Source organism: Anguilla anguilla, chromosome 8, assembly GCF_013347855.1.
Source record: "Anguilla anguilla isolate fAngAng1 chromosome 8, fAngAng1.pri, whole genome shotgun sequence".
NCBI classification, from domain to species: Eukaryota; Metazoa; Chordata; class Actinopteri; order Anguilliformes; family Anguillidae; genus Anguilla; species Anguilla anguilla.
In genome coordinates, this window is record NC_049208.1 from 42,337,129 (window position 1) to 42,359,842 (window position 22,714).

A 22,714-nucleotide genomic window follows, 5' to 3' on the forward strand; every position below is an offset into this window, starting at 1 on the left:
GCTCTGAATGTCAGTGATAAATGCGTGTGGCTGTCACATTGATCTCACAGGGTTGGAAAACCCCCTGTCCATGTTGTTACCATCCAACAGCAGTTCACAAGCCCAAGGAGTACTTAGACTGAAGGTCCAGGCGGTCCTGCCCGACATCGTAAAAAGCGAAGGGCATGATCCCCTATCCTGCTTGTAATGTCTCTTTTAGACAGGTGTGTTTGACACGCCTCTCAGTCGGGTTAGGCCAGGCCGAGCCGCACGCCTGAGGCATTTATCTGACAACTTTACGAACTTGTGAGCGATGGGGCCTCATTAGCAGAGCCCCGTCAAACAGAACAGTGGCTTTCTTCTCCGTCCCCCCATAAAGGCTGGCGTGTTCCGAACGGTTCGGTAATGGCGGGCGGCGGACTGGCGCGTGCTGAGCTCCGAAATTCATTCGCATTTCTGCACGAAGGGAAACGGCGGTGCGTGTTTGATTTATCGTCTCTGAAAACGCCTTTGGAAAAGACTCCCAAATAAAGGTTTTAGGTTTTTTATGTGGGAGACTGGGTTTCACTGCTGAAGGAAAAGAGGGTCGGGACTTGAGGGTGGACACTCACCCCCTGTGAATGAAGCCACATGACCTTCCCCATATTCTTTCACAAAAACACACAGTCCCACACACACACACTCTTACATTCATATACATGTCCACACCCCCACGCCCCCACGCCCACTAATTCCAGCGCTAAGTGTTAGCTGCTAAGCTCCACAAAGAGTTCTCTCACGCTGAAATGAACCACAGGTTTCATTAAATCTGTTGAAGCCATTTAATGATGCCGAGAAGATAATTGCTTGTTTCCAAACAGCCACTTTCCCAATACTGTCATGTGCTTGTGTGGGGTTATAGAGTTCTTAAAAGCATTCTATGTAGAATTTTCACCTTGAAAATATTGTGAAACAACCATGCTCAGTCGTTACTATGATGCACTGGCCCAGTCCTTGTTTGTCTGCCTGTATCTGTTATTCTAAAAAGTGTTTGGGATGTTTCTGGGCGTGACCCTTTTTCTCTGGGCTGTATCTGAAAAGTGGCCAACAGAAGAAGAAGGAGAGGAAGAAGAGCAAGTGTGTATGGATTAGCTGCAGTGGTACATTTCAGCTGGGTTAGTGCTGGAGAGATTTGGTGGCTAACCTAACGCTAACCAATCATTAGGTTAGCGTTCCGTAACATTAGGTAGCTGCCGTTATTAGATGGCTTAATTTAGTTGTTTGGCAAGGTTAGCTGGCTGGTCATGATTGCCTGAGAATTCGCTGTGGGTCCAATATTTTACAAAGTAAAACTTAAGGCTGATTCTAGTCCCCTTCTCTTGGCTCATATGGGCTAGCTAGCTGTCGGGAAAGTTCACCGGTCAGGAAATCCTACTATCCCGTTTAAGTTTGGTATTTTTTCTGGATACGACTGCAGTTTGAGTACTATAGACCAATGTCCGAGGTCAGTGAGACACTGCATTTTCCACTAAATACATAACGTAGCTGAATGTATGGTCTTGTGCCTTTGTTGCTACGGGGGTTGGCTGGCTGGCCATGGGAAAGGGGATGGCAGCCTCCCATCCAGCTACACAGAGGGACAGGTATTCGACTTTGCTGTAATAGATAGAGAAATTTAGACTATGTAAAGATACAAAATAATAGTAATAAAAATTCAAAAAACAGCAACAATGAATTGATGTGGATATAGGTGCTTATGTTATTGTATGCTGTATATGGCAGTGAAGTGGAAGCTTTTGCTATTGAATATACTGTATGTAAGTAGTGCATTTTGCCATTCTTTTGACTGCCTCACTGGTATAAATGCAGCTATTGCTGTATTTTTGAAAAAGACATGATTCCAACAGTCTGCAATACAATGTTATAAAGCTACCAACATAGTAGCTGGAGCAAAATATCTGGCTGCTTGTTGGTGAGTGAGCTTCATCATCTTGGGGGTGTAGGCAGGGCTGAGAATGGAGGAGGAGACGTTTTTGATTGTGGATGTAGGAGCAGGAAAGAAATCCTGCATAGTATGCCTTTAAAGCTGTGGTAGGAGTGACAGTACTCTTGGACAGGCCACTGAATGTCCTGTCTGCTTGTGTCAGGCTGCTGTATAGGCTGCTCCTCTTAGACTAAATGCTTAGATCAGGAGGAGCATCCACACATCGTGGCTGTCACTGTGACCTATACTAGATTCTGAATGAATGCAGATGAACTTCCGGAGCTGTGTACTCCTTCATCACCCTCGCAAACACACATGCTTGAACCATATACCATCTCTCTACCTTGCCCTGTCCATTGCTCTCCCCCTATTTTTCTCTCATCTCTTCCCTCATGAACTCACTGCTCTCTCCATCTTTTTTTCTTTCCCTCGTCTCCCTTTCTCTCTCTCCATCCTTCTATTTATCTTCCCTCTTCTCAGTCTCCTTCCCTGTCCTCCCCTTTCTGGTGTTCTCACACTTTATCTCTCCCACTCTCACACTCTCTCTCTCTCTCTCCCTATCCACTGATCCTTGTTAAGGCAGAATACAGCCCTCTCTCCTGATTGGCTGAAGGGCTTTTCCGCATGGCAGAACCTTGGATTCCTGCAGTACACAGATCACCAAAGTCAGCAGCAAAGTTACTTGCAAAGAAAAGTTCCAGCACTATGCTGGCCTACTTTCCTACTCTCATCCTCCTCTTCTCTCACTCTCATCCCTTTATACTTCTCCACACTGATTGGCAAGATGCTGCTGTACTTTATTCAGCACTGCAGTCCCGCAGTCTTGATGACTACCTCAGTCGCAGGTGTGTGTGTGTGTGTGTGTGTGTGTGTGTGTGCGCGCACGTGTGTATGCTTGAGTGAGCTTGCACGTGTGTGTGCGTGTATGAGTATGGGAGCATGGGAGCGACAGAGCGATGTATCTGTCAGTAATAATGTTTGTCTCTGCTGTGTTCAGGCTGCCTGTGTACCTGTCATGCTGAGTAACGGCTGGGAGCTTCCCTTCTCTGAGATCATCAGCTGGAACACAGCCGCTGTGATCGGGGACGAGAGGCTGCTGCTGCAGGTAGGAGTCCCGCTGGCCGACGGCCCCCCTGATGTGTACTGGAATGACAAAAACATGTTTTTCAAATGTGTAAGGGTAGGAACACACTACAGAAATAACCTGTTCTCACCCCTCCCACCATCTTCTCTGAGGGTGTGCATATCCCTCATCGCTGGCCCAGCGCCCCATAGCACTTCCTGGGAAACATCCTGCTGTGGTACAGTCTCCGTTTACTGCATGGGCAGTGGTGTGGATGCTTTAATAAGCCTTACTGTCGAAGCTGTGGAAACGGCCCCACGCCACCATCTTCCCAAAAACACACCAAAGCTTGCCTGACGCCGGCGTGCTGTGCCGCTCACTCACAACAGGAAATTTGACATGTGGCCCAGCCAGACCTAGCACATTTTCCCCATCCAGTCAGATGCCCATGAACGGTCACATAAATTATGCTGTTTTTTTCACTCTGTTTTTTCCTCTCTTTATTTGCCCATTCATATGGAACATTTCTTCTGAAAATTAGGGTTATTTCTTCGTTGTTGTGTCTGTAGTTTTTATATAAATACATTTTATATACATTATACATATAAATGCATATATACATACAGGGCCATCTGGGAGATATGAGGCCTTGTGCAAAGTCAGCAGTGTGAGGCCTATCATGATGCGCTACATACATGTGCAACGTGCATGTCTTTTTTTCTCATGCACAATACGTTGTAACAAATGCGCTCATCATGTGCCCTCCACTGTTGCAGCAATGTAGCCTACCCTATGTTACACTTCTGATTAGATAACAGACAATAATAGAATACTATAGCTGCTAGTATTTAGATTAGCTTACAACCATGTATAATAGGATTTAGGATTTATAAAGCAGTCGTACTCCCCATTGAACAAGCATATTTTTAGCATCCGCAGTTGATATGTGAACATTCACAGATGTATTAAAGGTAGACCCTGGGCTGACAAAGAAGCGAGGTGATGCCGGAGTTAAAAACTTAAGGGCTGCACTGACCGGAAATCATCCTGTGAGCATAGCAGGGTGCATTTTGCAATGGATTTGAATCATGTGCTGCCTGTTTTATGTTGTGCTCATTGTGTGCTGGGCAAATTCCCTCAGGGTCAATACATTTCATTAATTAGTTAGTTATTATCCTTGTAATTTCAGTCAATGAAACCATAGCTTGCTAGCCAGCTATTTCAAAATAGAAATGAAAATGATAATGTTTATTATAGCTGTCTAGCTAGTTGTAGAAATTTATTTATTGATTTATTTGCTAAAATGCTAAGGATTCAGGATCATGCGGACATACAACTTACCAAAAAGAAAATCGTTACCTCTTCACTTGACAACATTGTGCTGATATCTTCCCTGAATAACTGTATTGTAATCTAGCTATATTATATTTTGTTCATACAGAGGTTTGCTATTATAATGGGTATAAGCAAGCTATAATATCATGACCTACCCATTACAGTGCAGACATTGAAGTATTTCTGCACATTGAATGCACAGTTCTGCCACTCATTTTGTTTGATTTGTTTGCCTGATCACTTCATTACTCGTGAAGCATATATCATATCTGTGTACTGCTGTCAACCTCACTAGATGCCTGATTTCTTGGTGACTTGGCATCCTGTCCTTGTAGATTCCATCCACAGTTCGATCAATCCATCAAGATAAAATCCTGGCTCTAAGACAGCAGACGCAGTTCCTATGGGAAGCCTACTTTTCCTCAGTGGAGAAGATTGTACTGACCACTCTAGAGGTAAGACATGAAATAACCATGTTGCATGTGATTATGTACAGTACGTTGGTGTTTGTACATATATATGCAAGCATTGGTACAGTGACACAATAACAATTATTGTTATTTCGGCTCTGTTCTCCAGCACATTGAATTTGAAATAAAACAATGAAGATGTGGTTAAAGTGCAGACTGTCAGATTTAATTTCCATCCATATCAGGGGATCCATGTAGGAATTACAGCCCTTTTTATACATTTTCCCCCCATTTTAGGGGACCAAAAGTAACAGGACAATTAGCTGCTCAGCTGCTTCTTAGCCAGCTCTGTGTCTTGGCGCCATTAGTTCAAGCACTCGAAAGCTAACAAAAGAAATATGTATGGGATTGCTAATGCTGTTGTTGTTGCTCCTTAACATGAAGATCATATTATAAGCAGGCCATCATTAGGCTGAAAAATGAGAATAAATTGATCAGACATTGCTGATGCATTGTTATGAAACAAGAACGCACTGGTGAGCCCAGCAATAGCAAATTCCCTGGTGGACCACAGAAGATCACTGTAGTGCATGAAGAATACTTTGAATTGTGAAGAAAAACTCTCTTTCAGCTGTCAGACAGCTCAAGAACACTCTCCAGGATGTAGGCATAGATATGTCAAAGACTACCTGAAAGAGTACACTACACCAGCATAGCTCAGTCCCTCAGAGGGTTCACCACAAGATGCAAACCACTGGTAAGCCTCCAGAACAGAACGGCCAGGCTAGAGTTTTATGGACAGATGAGACAAGTGTTAACCTGTATGAAATTGGGCAAGTGTGGAGAAGGGAAGGACCTGCTCATGATCCAAAGCACCCCTCCTCATCTGTGAAACATGGTGGAATTAGTGTTATGGCTTGGGCATGTATTGCTGCCACTGGAACTGGCTCACTTGTATTCATTGGTTACGTGACTACTACAACAGCAGCACAGTGTACAGAATTATCTTATTGATGAAAATCTTCAGATCCTGCCAAATGCCTCAAAACACATTGGATGGCGCTTCATCCAACAGAAAGACAATGACCCCAAACATACTGCTAAAGCAACAAAGGAGTTTTTCAATTCTTGACTGGCCAAGTCATTCACCCAGTCTGAATCCAATTGAACATGCGTTTCATATGCTAAACAGAAAACTTAAGGACCCGAGCCCCTGAAAAAAGCAGGAGCTGAAGATAGCTGCAGTACAGGCCTGGCAGAACATCACCAGAGAAGACATACAGCACCTGGTGATGTCTATGGGTCACAGACTTCAAGTAGCCATTGCATGCAAATGATATGCAACAGTGTAGTAAACACTTTCATTTACATTACATTAATATGTCCCAAACATTATGGTGCTCTTAAATAGGGGGGCTATGTATAAACAGAGCTGTAGTTTCTACGTGGTGAAACCAAAGTGTATAAAAATTATTTTAAATAAAAGCTGAGTGCGCTCATGTGAATTGTTTGATTACAAATTTAAAATGGTGGAGTCCAGAGCCAAAATCGAGAAAAAATATGTCTTTGTCCCAAACAATGTGGAGCTCACTGTACATATATATATATATATATATATATATGTATGTATATATATATTCTGTGTGTGGCTGCACAAATAATTAAAAGTACATTAAAGTTATTACAGCATTTATTGAGGAGGGTATTGGATGATATGTGTTGAATCATTTTTCCATTATCCTCCCAACTGGTCCAGTCTGGATGGCCATGCCCAACTTCACTTTGTCTGAGCATTATGCAATGCCCACATCACTTTCACATCAGAAAGCATACCCCACCAAGAAAATAAACCTGTCCCTCTGAAAACCCATGGTGCCTATGGAAAAGCACTATGTAGTTTTTATTTATTATTATTTTGCATGCACATCAGGAAACATTCTATTTAGCTTTCTAAATCCGTATTAAAGAGTGTTCCTGCCTAATTGAATTAGTAGGACAATTACAATATTAAACTGAAGTTGTGTATGTATTCAGTTAAATGAAAATGACTGTCAAGTAAATTATGCAATAAATTAATTTATTGAAAAGGTGATGAGGAGTGCTGGTTTGGTATTGGTTGGCCAACCCAGATTAAAATCAGGATACGAACAGGCTGAGCATCTTAACCAGCATATTAGTTTTCACAGCATACTCAGGACTGCTGTTTTTTTTTGAGAAGGCTGACCTTGATAAACACAAAACGGCATATTCATCCCCACAAAAGGATAAGGTACAGCTTACGATATGTAAATGCCATTACTTCTGTAGTGCTAACATTACCCACCTCATGTTTATTCATACTTCTTTTTGAAAAATCTTGTTAAAACCTTAAAAAGAGATGGGGATGCATCTCTAAGCGAGTTTAACTCTCTCCACCTGCTGCGGCTTAAGCGGCAAGGATGTGGCGTTTTATACTCCTGGCCCATCTTTTTATGAAACTCATCTGCCAATCAGGCGCTGACTGCTCTCCACAGAGATGCTGAAGCTAATCACTCATTTTGAAGGACTAGTTTTCATTATTATCCTTGTTTTAGTGTCCCTCTGTGTAGGTGCTCTTAGCTGTTGATTTTAGATTGAGTAGTTAATCCACATGGTTTATGTTTGATTATGTTTGTTGTGGTTGATGAGAGAAATTGTCTCTCAGCCTGAAATTTCTTGTCTGTATTACATCAGGCCTCTTTACTTTTAAATGTTTGCGTTATCCACAGGTTAACCGAAATGACACAATTTCATGCCATTATGATAGTGACATAAATTAAAGGTCTCATCTGACTGTCCATCCTCTACCTTTCACCCACCCCCAGCTTCCAGCTCTGGCTCTGTTCTCAAGTCAGAATAAGTTTTAGCCTGAAGGAAAAATGGTATTAGACTGGACTGGAGTCTCCCTTCCCCTGCTTTACACAAATGCTGTTGTTAAGTGCTGTTGTTTGCTTTTTGAATGAGTGGACAAGCTGTTAAGTGCACTGATTTTATGTCTGTTTTTGGATAGATCATCCAGGACAGAGTAGTCCAGCACCCGTCCCGCAGCAGCCTAATGTGGAACAGCCACCCTGGGGGGCTGTTTGTCTTGCCGCAATACTCCCCCAACCTGGGAGATTTCCCCTTCTACTACGCCGGGCTGGGTGAGTTCTGCTAAACCTCTTGCCTCAGTAATCACTGCTCTGGGTGTGACTTACTGACCCCTGTTACCAAGCTGAAAAAGACTGAGAAACGTTATTTCGTGATGAGCTTTGAAATCACAGGGTCAAGGAGCAGGTCAGATCAGGTGTATATGGAAAGCCTCAAACTGCTGTTTCATTTGTGGGGATATTTGCTGGTGTATTCCTACTAAGTGGACTGTAACCAGCTTGGGTTTTTGAAATGTTATTATTTTGAACTCCCTGGCATCGCTGCCAGGCATTTTTTCATTGGCTTTTTCACTATCCCATTCCAAGTAAGGTCTTACTGCCATCCGCACTGGTAAGGGGGCTTTAGTGCTGTCTTCGCTGGAAAAAAACTGCAGAAATAGCCGTCCCCACGTCTCTTCATTCCTCTCACCGTCCTCTCTGAGGGTGGGCATGACCTAAATCTGGCCCTCTATTGATCACAGTTTGGCTTGAGTGTATACTGGTGGGGTCTGTGCTGTGCATTCTTAATGACATGCAGTTACAGGGTAGCTGGCTGGGGATTTGTAAACACAGGATTAAGGTGCATTAGGCGTTACCTTTAGTTTTGGCTATGCCTTAGCTAGACGGTTTTCCGGTTCCTGAAAGAAATTTAAAGGAAATGTCAGGCAGGATTATAGTCAAAAAGCAGCTGTGGATGAAGTCCAGGCACTCATGGTGTTCTGGGAAAAAAGGCATTGTCTGGGAACAGATTTTATCTATGATGAGTAAAACAAGAAGGTGCTCTTGAAAATTATCTGAAAACCCTGGGCTAAAGATGTACAACAACACAGTGTTGCGAAAAAGATTAAAATACACTTTACTGTTTTCATTTTTGCATAGATATTTAAAAGAAACTCATGTGGTGCTGGTGGCTACATCCTATTCCTGAAAGCACTATTTTATATAATGCATACCTACAGTCAGTTTCAGATCAAGCATTCTAATGCAATTATTCCTTAAACAACTTATAGTGCTATTGTTTTCTTTCTCAGAAATTTAGGCATCAGAATTATTAGTACCCATAAATATTCATTTAAACAAAATCAAAGTTAAATCTGCAATAAAATTCTACTTTAAGTTCATCTCAGTCTTAAGGAACTGCAATACATTGCATTTAACTGACACTCTTTTGAACAGTATCCATATGTACGGTTGGATATATACCAAAGTAATTCAGGATAAGTGACTTGCTACATGGACTTGCTGTGGTACAGCAGCAGTGTCCTACCTGAGAAAGAAACCTGCAAGCTTTAGATTATGAGTCCAGTTCTCTAACCGTTATACTGTACAGCTGCACCACTTCCTGTTTCCTTGTGTTGTAAAAATTAGGTAAACAGACATGTAAAATCCCTTCCATTACCATGAACAAAACAAAAAATAAGTAAAGAAAAAATTAAGAGACTGATGGTTGTTGACATACTCAAGTGAGGTATTGGTACAAAAATATATAAACGGGTAAACATACTGCTAAGCACTGTTAGGGCAATAATCAAATAATTAATAATCAATAATCATCCGGAAAAGTTCTTGCCCAGAAGAAGGTGCAAGTGCTTGTTGTCCCCACGCATAGCGTGGATCATGATGGAGACAGAGAAGGACCCAAGGATCACAATTCAAGAAGTGAGGAGTTTAGTTACATCTTGGCGTCACAAGTTGCTTTCCTAAACATCATTTGAACTATGACTGGTGCCAGGTGCTATGGTATGATGAAGCTTTGGCCACGCACACTGACTACACGTTAGGCATCAAAAGAGGGATGCATGCGAGGAAAAGCACCTCATACTTACTGTCCAGTAAGGTGGTACATCATTAACGCTTTCTGGCCGTTTTACTGCCCATGGCCCTGGGGCTCATGGTAAGATCAATGGCATAATGAATTCCATCCACTACCAGGACATTTTGACCAAAAACTTGGTTGCCTCTGCCAGGATGCTGAGACCATAGCTGTGCATTCCAACAAGACAATCGCCCCAAAATACCTACATAATTAACACTAAAACGATTCTGTGAAAACAAAATTAATGTTCTGCAATGGCCATCTCAGTCTCAGTCTCCAAACCCCATAAAAATGGGTTTAAATGGAAGATGGCAGTCTTTAAGTGCAAATCAGCATTTAAAAAAAAAAAAAAGAATATCGGTTATATGATTTTGTCATCATATAGGATTCATTCAACATATTTTTTCCCTTCAAGTATGTAATGTTTGGTAAATGACAGTTAATATCAATAAACAGCTAAACTTAAATGAAAAACTTTATTGTCCTCTCTTCAAATCCAGTAGGTGCTATGCCTTTATTTTAATTACCTCAGTCTAAAAATAATATACAAACTCCAGATGAACAACCACGTGTCAAGTTCATTAGCATTTTTAATGTCTGTAGTGTGGTTTCTTTTCAGTTTTTATTTTCACTTCAGCCATCCAAGCCACCTGCACAGGCAAGTAATTTTGTGTACAGCCTTGGCAGTGTGACAGTGTGATGGCACAAAGAAAGCTTCACTGACCAAACTGGAGTTGAGAGACCCATGCTCAACTCTGCTTGGCATGGACTGTGTGGCACGGTCATTAGTGAATACCAAACATGATATTACAATATGATGTATACAAATACTGACTTTATTGGCTTGTTGACCAAAACCTTGTCTCTAAGCACTGCATTTGATGGTCTCTCAGATCAATACATGCTTTAATAAGTGCTTTTTTTCATATTGTGAATACAAAAATGAAGCAGTCTTCAGAGAGATATTTCAACTACTCCAATTACTTGTTTATCATGGTGCCACCAATTAATAGTAGCAGGGTAGGCTACCCTTTTTCTACTTGGAAAGCTAAAGGCTGCCAGTTTTGAGACTGTTACAATGATTGAGCAAATACATTGAGTGACATTGTAGCATCTATATCGCCAATTAAACAAGAGATTAAAGGTGAATCAGCAAGTAGCCACTAAGATTATTCTTGGGTATATTAAAAAGGATTGCATCTGAGAGGTGAACTTCAGGGCAGAATAAAAATCACTATGTTTCTACACTGTTACAAGGGAGAAGGGGATTTTGTGTAGCTGGATAGATAAATAGACTATAAATCATTTAATTGTAAATGTCCTGGGGCTCATGTATTCTTGTTTGTCTCCTAGGTGTTAAACCATACCCCAAATTCACTGCGGTCATCCATGCCGTGACTCCCCTGGTTTCCCAGTCTCAGCCCATTCTCAAGCTCCTGGTTGCTGTCGCCAAATCACAGTACTGTTCCCAGGTAAGGACCAGAATACAGGAGTGAGAGTGACCATGATGAGCCTTCATCCACAATAACTTCTCATATTGTAAATGAGTATTGAGGTCATCGGATGGGGAAGTGTAAAAAAAATGTTTTGTTTGCCTTAATTAAAAATCAGTTGTAAAAAAAACACTAACAACCAACACGCAGAAATTAGAATTTTTCTTTTTAGTGACACAGAAAAAACTGATTTATTTCAGTTTTTTTGACACTGAGGGTAGTAAGTTCTAATGCTGCCACTGCTGGCACCAAGCAGCTGCAACATTTAATGAATACATATGTGTTATTTTTTACTAAGATGTTCTCCTTTGTAATTCAGTTCAGTTTTCTATGGTAAGCTTAGCGATTATTCCAAGTTGTCATACAGGAAATGTTTCTGATGTGGGAAAAAAAATCCCAAATTGATTATTTATATTGGATCTCAAAAGAAAAAAAACCCTAAAAAGTATTGCCCATTCTGAAAGTCTTTTTTACAGGATGTCACACTTGATATTCATTCCGGTCCGTTCTGGTGGGAACACGTTATCTCTATGCTGTTTGACACATGAAATGACCATCTTAAATCTGAAGATAATTTCAGCTTCAACCTCCATGAGAGCATTTTTTTCTTTCTTTGGAATTCTGCCCAAATGAGAGCACAAAATATAATCATTAAGAAGGCGAACATTAAGGGATTCCTGTCCTTGTGTAGCCTTGCACTTTTGTGTTTCTTGGAATTGTCTGTGAAGACAAATAAGAACTAGAAGGTAGGCTCAGACAACTGTTGCACAATGTGTACGTGGGGAAATCAGGAGGAGGCAGGGGTTGAGTGGAAGAGCTTTGGCTTTGTGGCTCAGGCCAGATTGAGCATGTTCTTTGGGAAAAGCAGAGAACTGGGAATAAGAACAAAACCTTGCCGTTTTGTTTCATTTCCTCGTACAGCCTCTCTTCTCTGAAGGGAAGTGAGCCAGAGAGGATGAGATATAAATAAATAAAGTCTGTTTTGATCTGTCTCTGGTAGAAACACTCCCCGAGACAGCAGCCCACCCACTGTGACTGTTTGTTCCCGGTTTGCCGTCGAGAGGCCTGGTACACGTGTCACTTACGCCCCTGCGAGAACAAAGGGGGCAATATCTTCTGATAGTTCCACCCTCGTTTCAGTGGTTCAACAAGGACATTTGCCCTGTGATCAGGCTGCTGGGCGGCTCATCCTGCTAAGGCGCTGTTCTGGTGTGCGGATGGGCCATTCAGTCCGGTAACGGAGGCTGGACTGTGCCAATGCTGACTGTGGTGCCACGGAGTGATGCGGAATTGTTTTTTGCGTGACCCAGGAAGGGTGGGATTCAGTCAGCTGAGAAGACTGTCTCATCACTCCCCAGCGACTCCCACTGGTCAGTCAGTCACTCGCAGTCTGTTTCTGGTGCTGCAAATGAAGTGTCCTCCTTCAGTTCCTGTCTGCAAGCTCAATGTGTGGGCTGTGCTGTGAAAAGAAGCCGCATCTTTGCTTGTTTTGGAGGAGAGCACGTGCTTATCTGTACTCTCCTGAACTGATAGCGGAGGATGCTGCAGTATGCGCAGCAAAGGAATACAACTGGGCATTCCAAATTGGGAGAAAATGGGGAAAAAAGACATTGAGGAGGTAGCACCTCAATGTTTCACATGCTTGAGTTCCACTTTTATTATTTAAGCTCTGAAGCTGTGTCTGTAAACCAGTCCCAAACTTGGACCCTTTCCTTACCCCATTTATTTGTACATATGACCTACAATATACTCAGTGACCCTGAAAATAACTTCGTTGCACCGTTGAAGATTGCCTGTGAAGGAAGAGAAATGTTGAACTGAATCAGTGTGTGTAGCTACATACAGGTGTCATGTGTCCCCCACTAAAGTTAAATGAAAATTGATGTTTAACTGTAAATGATGGGGTCAATGAAAGATGTAATTACCCACAACCCCACTGAGCACACAATTTGACATGTCAAGTAAAATGTTGCTTGATGAGAAATTAAGCGAGCGGATTAGATGGAGGCCATGCTATTTTCTTCTGATTTTCTGCTGTCAGGTTGAACTGGTTAATTCACTGCTTGAATAGTGCTGTGCCTAACACAATATTTAGATGCCTCTATCCTCTGTACAGACAAGGTTTAACAACTGTATCATTATCTTTCCAATGCTCTATACTAGGCTGAGGGGGAAATGGTGTAAAAAATGAATAATTAATGCAGAGAAAAACTGAATTGATCCATTTTGATCCAACTTAACAGCTCTCTCTTTCTCTTTTTTGGTTTGTCGCCGTGCCTCAGATTGTCGTCCTGTGGAATTGTGACAAACCTCTGCCTGCCAAGCACCGCTGGCCCGCCACTTCGGTGCCCGTCATCGTCATTGAGGGGGAGAGCAAGGTCAGCCATCTTCTGCATTTCCCCACTGCCGCCTTTGCATTGCACTGTGTGCTTCTCGAAAGACCGCAGACCCTGCACTTCTTTGTGAACAGTAGAACGACACACAGCGTGGACTGGCTATGTGGCCTGGTGCCTCGTGGCTGCGAGAATCAAAATCAGACTGTGTAGAGCTCCCTATCATACACAGGGAGCATGGCTTGTATGTTTCTCTCTCTGAGGTTCTGGGAATGTTATTTTTCTTCTTCCAAACCAACAGTGCAGTGCTAAGCCTACAGACCAGCCTTTTGGGTTTTGAATTGCAGTTTTTCAAGGTTGTTGTCGAGTAAGATTTATAATGGAGGCCCTTTAAACTTTGAGTGCAACACCAGCCAGCACTCAGCCCCACTATTGTATTTGTGGCTTCGCAGCAAGCAGAGTCATGGCCATTAAAGAGAAAGGGAAAAAAGGAAGTGCTGATCATCCGCTGAGCAGATCCAGCACTCCCTGTTACAACAGAGTACAAATTCCCCCTTTGGCAAATGTGTCAAACATCTAACATTACAAATGCAATGTATTACTTCTGCAATGCAATACAAGCTGCCTTCTCCCATTCAAAGCTGAGACAGTGTGCAGTTAAAACACTTAAAGTGATGATGATATTGAATTGCATTCAAGATTTATTGCACTGTTTGTCTCGGAGCACTTTATAGTGATGTGGGCGGACCCACCTCAACAACTACCAACAGCAGCTATTTTACTCTGGAACACTTACCACACATCATCTGGGGGGTGATGTGGGAAAGATTTAGTGGGAGAGCTTTATTTATCCAATTAAACCGTCTGGGGGAAGATTAGATGGTCAGATTAAGAGTGAGAAATTGGGTATTTGAAAATGCCACTAAGGAACACTCTAGCTCTTTGAAATAAGCGCGATGGGATCCTTAATGATTGCAGTGAGTCCAAGCCCTCAGTTGAAAGTTCCTTCAGAAAGAGGGAACGGGAAAACAGAAAGAATGGCCACTGTCTGTGCACTGTCTCTGCCCAGGTTGTTTTGAGCTTATGGAATTGGGAGTTTGTCAGAGCCACAGTCTTCGAGTTCTGTCTGTCTACTTTTTTGGCTGTCTAACATTGCCCTTTTGATACGTTTCACCAAGGAACTCAGCATTGTTATTATGTATACCCAACCACTCTGCTCTTTGAAATAAACAATGAAAAATTAATGTTCTTTTCTAAAACATGTTTAAACTTGTTCAATTTAAATTTCACTTTAAGAAATTATTGTTGGGAAAAAACATCTGGGAACCATATCTCAGAAATTAGTAGGTAGGTACTCAGTATGCTTGGTACTGATTTTTACAAGAACAAGAGATGCAACAACCAAGAGCCACTTTTTTGTGTATTTTTGACATTTTTTAAAGCAGCCCCTACATCTTATGTTTTATATAACTGAAAACATCTAGTGCAAAGTGAAAAATGCTAGAAATAGTCTGACCTTTAGAACTGGATCTTGGTATGTGTGGTTTGATATTCAAATTGTATCCGAATTCTCAAAAACAAAATAACATTTGAGCGTAAAAATTTATCTTTGATTGTGAAAGAAAAAAAAATGTCACGTCTTTATTGGAGCGGTCTTCCTTTCAAAGTGGGTTGCGTTAAACCAAGAATAAATCTTGCATTTTAGCGCCTCCTCTGTTGAAAACTGAAGTCACTGGGCTATGCGGATCATTACTATCATGCGGTTACTTGATGGAAACGGCACTCATTTCATCCCTGGTTCCTCAGAATGATCAGAATGCGTCTTTTCTTCCACTGGGAATATAGTGAATAAGAGATCTAAGGCCACATGCATCAAAGTTTGCGTAGAATCCGAACTAAATATGTGCTTACACATTCCTTATTTTTCTCAGATTTACCAAACACTGCGTATACTTGTGTCATGATAAATCAGAGCATCCAGATGAAATCAGCATAACGTTTTCTCACAAGATCAGGTTTAGTGTCTACTCCTACATATACCGTAAATACTGAAATCTGATAGCACCCATCGACCTTAACAGTGTTTCAGCTACAGAATAAGTGTGAATGCATGTTCCATTAGTCACATCTTGGTGCATCTTATTTGTTAAAATAAGGCAATTCATTTTTCCTTTTCATTCTTGACTGAAATTAAAAATGGCAAGTATGGTTGTGTGAAAATGAATTTTTGGAGAAAAATGATATTGAGGAGTTGCAATGTTTGAGAACAGTAAACATTTGGGTATTAGGGTCATGGGGGTTATGCATGCTTACTATGTCCAACAGAATTCTATCTCTGGAATATTTCAAAATTAATTCAACCTATTCCCGAAAATTTTAACTCTTCTTTAAGTGGTAAGCAGTGGTGGGGTAAACTTTTAGGTAGCTTTAATAGAACTGCCATTTTCTGAAATGCAAATGTAAGCAGAAAAAAATGCAAATTTGCTAATGGCAAGGTGATATCTGCAACAGTTAATTTGTGTGAGACAGTGAGCAGTGAACTGCGGGTGTGCATACATAATGCATGACCATAGAAGAAGAGCAGCTGTCCATACTTTGAAATGTTGTGAACGTTTTAAATCACTTTTGCCTGAAGAAGTCAAAAGAAAGCCTTTCTTTTCCTTTTTTAATCATTATTTGGCTTCTTGATACAGCAACTGTCAGTAACAGAAGTTCATAGAAAGTTCACACAGGAAAGTTAAAACATGAACAATCCCATTTTACTTTGAGTGTACTGTATAACTTGAAACAGAAATAGATTGTTGTGTGTGAGTATACAGATTGCTTTTTTCTGTGCCAGATAAGAGGGTAAACTTAAACGTTATGGGTGGAGCTATCATGTGCCAACTGGCATGATTGAAAGCCAATAAAAATACAGTGCTCTTCGTATTACTGCACTGTGATTGATTCATATAAGTGAGCCATTGATTGGACATTATAGCTTTAGCCATTCATGCTTTAGTGAAGCTTCACTCTCCCATGGCTGGCACCAGGCCAGTATACAGTACAGTGGCTTTCTCCTAATGCTGCATTCTGTACCTGTGTGCTGTCCATTACAGGTGATGAGCAGTCGATTCCAGCCTTATGAGGCAATTGTGACCGACGCTGTGCTGAGCTTGGATGAGGACACAGTGCTTTCCACCACAGAGGCAAGTAATCTGGTATCTCAAAGCACTTCAGGTCCATCGCTATCATACAGTGCCAGAGCTGGTGTGTCTTTTGACTTTAACCACTCTCATAATGCCATGCACAGATAAGAACAATTGATGCATGACACCGACTGACAGGAATTTAGAACTTGTAAAATATGTTTTTTCTTTTTTGAACCAGGGTAATAATGTAGTGTGTGTTCAAGCGTGGCATTGCTGCACTTTCTGGATATAATATGTCATTGTGTCCAGAAAACCATGCCTAGAATTAGCCTCAGCTGTGTTTGAGGTTTGTGTGTTAAGGGTAAATTCACTCAGTCATGTGGGCGTTGTGCAGCTCTGAAAGTGTCTAGGCCACGGGTGTTCTATACGTTGATCACAATCAAGCAGTCGATGAGCCCATGCTGGTAGATTGTGTGTCATTTGTAAAAATGCATCGGTTACTATTCTGATTTTTCACATCTTCGTCCCTCTTCCCTACGGCTTCCTCCTGACAGGCAAGTGTACTAGATTGACGTGAAATGTGGCCAATCAGCTGCAGTTCAGAACTTCCTTACATTGCTAGTGGCAAAAAAAACTTACATCAGTACTGGAGAAAGCTGCAGAATGGCTCAATTAATCCTGCCTCACTCTAAATGTAGAAAAAAATGTTATCATTTGTTGTTATCTTTTCCAAAACATCAAATATCTGATATTCTCATTTGTGGTGAAAAGATTGAAAATGTTAATGAATTTAAATATATTGGGATTACTTTAGACCCAGCCTTAACTTATAAAAAGCATATTAAAAAGATGACAAATATTTTAAAATTAAGTATCTCAAATTTTAGACATATCCTATTCCTTTCCTTCGAGACTGCTTATATTTATTTGCACGCCATTATTTTTTCTCACCTGGCCTACTCCATATCGAGCTGGTCCAAGCCAGTATGACTACATTTACAGTTGAGGCCAAAAGTTTACACCATACACCTAGAGGCTAAAGACATTCAAACTTCATTTTTCACAGCTCCACACAATTCATGTTACCATACATTTCCTGTGTTAAGTCAATTAGGGTATGTACCACATTTCCGTAAGAGGGTCATTTCAAAATATAATAGCTTTTATGTACTATATCAGATTTTCAGTGGGTCAAAATAGCTGATAGTTATGGCCAAACAGATAAATTTTTGTTTCATCTGACTAGAGAACACTCCACAAAAAGGCTAGGTCTTCGTCCTGGTGACAACCTGCAAACTTAATTCTGGCTTTTTTATGCTGGTCTTGGATTAGGGGCTTCTTCCTTGCGCAACAGCCTTTCAGGCCACTGCTATGTAGGATACTCTTAATGCTGGACGTAGATACTTTGGTACCTGATGCCTCCAACTCCTTCACCAGTTCCTTTGTTGTTGTCTTGCGGTTCAGTTGAACCAGAGTTCGTTCAGCCCTGGGAGTTAATTTGTGCCTCCTTCCTGAACGATGTGGTGTCTGTGTGGTCCCAAGATTTTTATATTTGCATACAATTGTTTGTACAGATGCTTGTGATACTTTCAGTTGTTTGAAAATTGTTCCTAAGGAGGAACCGGACTTGTGGAGGTCCACAATTGTTTTTCTGAGGTCTTGGCTTAGTTGTTTGAATTTTTTTTCCTTGGATGGTATCAAGAGCAAAAAGGCAGCGACTCTAAAGGTAGGCCCTTGAATACATCCACAGGTTCCAATTAACTTCCAGTTAACTCCTCACTATGACAATTGGCCATTCAGAAGCTTCTAAAATGGCATTACATCACTTTCTAGAATCTTCCAGACTGTTTAAAGAGACAGTCAACTTGGTGTATGTAAACTTTTGACCCACTGGAATTCTGATATATTGAATTGAAGCTGAAATAAATCTGTCTCCAGTTGATTATTTTAAAATTACCTCTGATGTGAACAAAATAGATGCCCTTATTGACTTGCCAAAAGAAATGTATGGTAACATGAAATGTGCAGTCGTGAAAAACTGAGTTTGAATATCTTTAGCCTAGGTATATGAAAACTTTTGGCCTCAACTGTAAACCCCTTTGCTCAATATACAAGAAAGCTCTAAAAATCCTGGGCAAGAAACCACAACACCATCACCAGTGTAACATACTTACTGAATTTAATCTGTTCAGCTTTGAAAATCTCTTTTTTTCCCCCCAATGTACGGTTAGTTTTTAAGATCATTCACAACATGGTACCACCCTCTTTGAAAGAACTCGTTAATTTCTGCTCTGATAACAACAGCAGAATTACTTATTTGAATAAACTTTTAAAATAAAAATTAAATTAAATTAAATTAAACATGCCCATTCATGATATACACACGATTGTGGATTAAAGATTTTTTGGGATGGTCACATAACTATCCAATATTTTGTGGTTGTAACAGGATAACTTTGCCAATGCATATTATATGCGGAAAATCAGTCGTGATGCCACAATAAATCTGGCCGATTTCAGGCAGGGAATTTTGCTATTATGGAATTTAAATCTATAGCTGGGATTTTGTCCAGGTATGCTGCTGGTTTAATGATTTCATTTTATGTTAATACGGCTTTCTATACAATTTATACGTATATTTTTACGTGATAGTGACAAACTTTTCTAATGCATTTTATATGGCACAGGGAAATCGTGGTGGTGACACAGTAAATGTGTGATGTGTGCCCATTCTTTAGAGTAGAATGCAACTTGGCTTTGTACACTTTCTTTGACCTGTTTATGTGCTTGCTGTTGCATGCATACTGTTTGATAAAATGACTAAAGCATGCAGCGTAGACCCATTTCCCTGACACGCACAAACACAAACATGCAGTCCTTCATCCCCTAAAGTAACAGGCTGTACACTGTTGCACCTTGCTGAGGCTGCTCTCCTCTGATAAGGGTAAAGCCCGTCTCTGTACCCCATGCCCAGTTTACACTCATCCTTGCACAGGCTTCTACCAAAACCCCATTCCAGAAACCAATATGTGCTGAATAGGGTTTCGCTAAGACTGTTCTGGGGTCAGCACACAAGAATGACTAACAAACTGATAGTTTGCAGTAGAATTGTACTTTTTTTTTTTTTTGGCATGTCTGGCACCCAAGCTAGCTCTATTTGACAAGCTAGTAAATTGTCACGGCATTGCTGGAAAGCCATACTGCCCCCTGAGAGACAGCTTAGTTAAACATTCGCACATTAATTGATGTAATGACTGTAATTATTCATTCATGCATTAATGAAATATAAAGCTTTTATTAATGTTATAAATGCTAATGAATTGTTTTGCAGAACCTTACCTGAAGTAGACATTACCTGCCCTTTATAAGTGATTCACAAATGGACAGGAATTAATGAACTTCTTGTCACAAATGGACGGACATTAATGAACTTGTTTTTAGCACCTGTCCTGAAGTTATTTGCAAGGGGTGAGCCATGTCTATTTGGGAACAGGCACTGCAATAAATGTTAATGTTTTAGTAAATTATTAATTAATAGAGTCTTATAATAAAGAGCTAGAAAATGTTTTAGAGAAAGGCACCATGGGCCATAAATCAATCAAATTTTATGTATAGTATGCATTTTACAAAGAATTTGTCACAATACGCTTCACAGTGTAGCCTGGCCTATGTCCCTGTAAAGGCAAAGCAGATATAGGTATGGGCATATAGGAAGAAAGCGTGGGAGGAACCAGACTGAACTAACCATCAAATTGCATTGTCATTGTAAAAGTGTTCCAGCATGGTTCCGTGTGTATTGATGCCTCTTTTTGGTTCATCTACAGGTGGATTTTGCCTTCACGGTTTGGCAGAGCTTTCCAGAGAGGATTGTGGGATACCCAGCACGCAGCCACTTCTGGGATGCCAACAAGGAGCGCTGGGGCTATACCTCCAAATGGACCAATGACTACTCCATGGTGCTGACTGGAGCTGCTATTTACCACAGGTAGCAGCATAAAAAATAAGGAGAGGAGGAGTAGGGTAGGAGTAATGACTAGAACTAGATCACTGGATTTGGAAAGGAGTTGTGAAGTAACGGTTCAAGCCCTGGATTGGGGCAGCAATGTAGAGTAGTTCTTAGGATGGTCGATTGGAGCAGTATTGCAATGTAGGTCTGTAGCTTGGGATTGGGGCTGTAGCACATGGTTGCAGTTAGGGTGATAGCAATTCATTCCTAACAGTCTTTACGATGCCTGCCCTGATTTTACCACCATGGCTTGCAGGGTTGAGCATGTTTTTTTCTCAAATAATCTGGCCTGCTTAATAGCATAACCCTGCAGAATGTGAAGTAAAGACTGTTAGGTACCTTGGCGAACGGTATTTACTGAGATATTAATTAAGTAATGAAGTGCCTGAAGGTCTCAGAGTTAGACCTTTAGATTGATAGAATTCACATTCTTATACCGTTCACAGTATACTCATCTGAAACATGTTCAAAATGACTGCAGTGAAAGTCACTGAAACCAGTTAAAAACAAGTTCTGCAAGCATCCACAGCAAATTCTACTGCCCAAGGGGAAGAGGAGACAAATCTTTATTGTCTGTTGTCCACAGAGGTTTAGTAAAAGTGTGCTTCTCCATAGGATATGTTTACATGTCAGCTCCAAAGAGATGTATCTGCCTCAGAAATCCAACCATAATGTAAAGTGAAAGACACAATTCATTCATCCCAGTGACATTTCAATCACTGAATTTGTTGAAAGAGCCTTAGTCTCTGGATCACATCCATTGTGCCCATTGTACCTGTGTTTGTCCCAGCACTTTTTGGTAATTTGTATTTGCCCTAATACTGTAGCTTATTCTTCTGCCTAGTTGGCTTTGCAGAGGTTAGGTCTGAATAGTGTTCACTGTGTGAACTAAACTGTATTCTTGGCTAGAAATAGGTGTACAAAATAAGTATTTTATCTTTTTGAACCTGTGTTTAGTAGTTGTCTATGACCATGAAATGCACTTTTTGTACGTCGCTTTGGATAAAAGCGTCTGCCAAATAAATGTAATGTAATGTAATGTTTGAAAACATTTGAATCTGTAATTGTACAGCTTCCTCTGCATTTCTGCCCATATCAACCTGCAGTCTGATGCCAATACACTCCAGAATTTGCATGGTAGGGTTACCCTTTTATGTGTGAATCCAAAGTGTGTATATCCTGCTGTGCCTGACTCCTTTTATCTCTTCTTTGCAGATATTACCACTACTTGTACACCAATTTCTTGCCTGCCAGCCTGAAGAGCATGGTAGACCAGTTGGCAAACTGTGAGGATATCCTCATGAATTTCCTAGTATCTGCTGTGACTAAACTGCCGCCAATCAAAGTCACACAGAAGAAGCAGTACAAGGAGACCATGATGGGACAGGTATGGGATCACAGCTTCTCTTCAAAATATAATAAAGTGAATTCTTGGTATATCATGGGACATGAATTCTCACCTTCATCCCTCTTAGATCTAGAATCAAAAGAATAGAAAACAGAAAGAACAACTGGCTGCTACTTCTAAAAGTCCTGGTTGCTGTAAGGTGTTTGATTTTTTGAGTCAGATTCCCAGTAGTTTCAAGAGTCAAAGAAACTTCAACAATGTACTCAAATTTCATTTCATTTTAAATGTTCGGGTTTTGTAAAAATAAGAATGTTAATTTTTTTTTTCTTAGGGGTATTCTTTTAAGAGGAAAAGATATCTTCTGATCGGATCTTTCTTCCCTAACAGAGAATTATTTATTCTGGTTTTTTAAAACTTTTTTGAGGATGATTGAGGAAACATCCTCAAATGAAAAATAGCATTCTTCTTTAGAATAAAAGGGATACTCTTGGAGAATTCTTTGAAAATGTAATTTCACTTCAGGATACGCTATATTTGAAAACTTAATTATAATCAAAGTAATAATCATAAAAAGTACATAAAAGCAGCAAAGAGCAATATTTGGCAGCAACCACAACATTATCCTTGCAGGCCTTATGGGTCCTTATGGGAGACGTACTCCATATAAAGAGCAGGTTATAGTGCCACCAAT

General features: G+C 40.7%; 1 protein-coding gene across 1 annotated transcript in view; it reads left to right on the plus strand.

The window, feature by feature from the left end:
• LOC118233844 (exostosin-1b) overlaps positions 1-22,714 on the plus strand; it is a 121,327-nt gene that overhangs the window by 93,035 nt on the left and 5,578 nt on the right. Inside the window, exons 3-10 of the mRNA XM_035429858.1 lie at positions 2,940-3,047; positions 4,676-4,795; positions 7,779-7,911; positions 11,066-11,184; positions 13,488-13,583; positions 16,637-16,726; positions 20,494-20,654; positions 21,891-22,062. Of these exons, the coding sequence (XP_035285749.1) occupies positions 2,940-3,047; positions 4,676-4,795; positions 7,779-7,911; positions 11,066-11,184; positions 13,488-13,583; positions 16,637-16,726; positions 20,494-20,654; positions 21,891-22,062 (999 nt within the window). The remainder of the gene's footprint in view (positions 1-2,939; positions 3,048-4,675; positions 4,796-7,778; positions 7,912-11,065; positions 11,185-13,487; positions 13,584-16,636; positions 16,727-20,493; positions 20,655-21,890; positions 22,063-22,714) is intronic.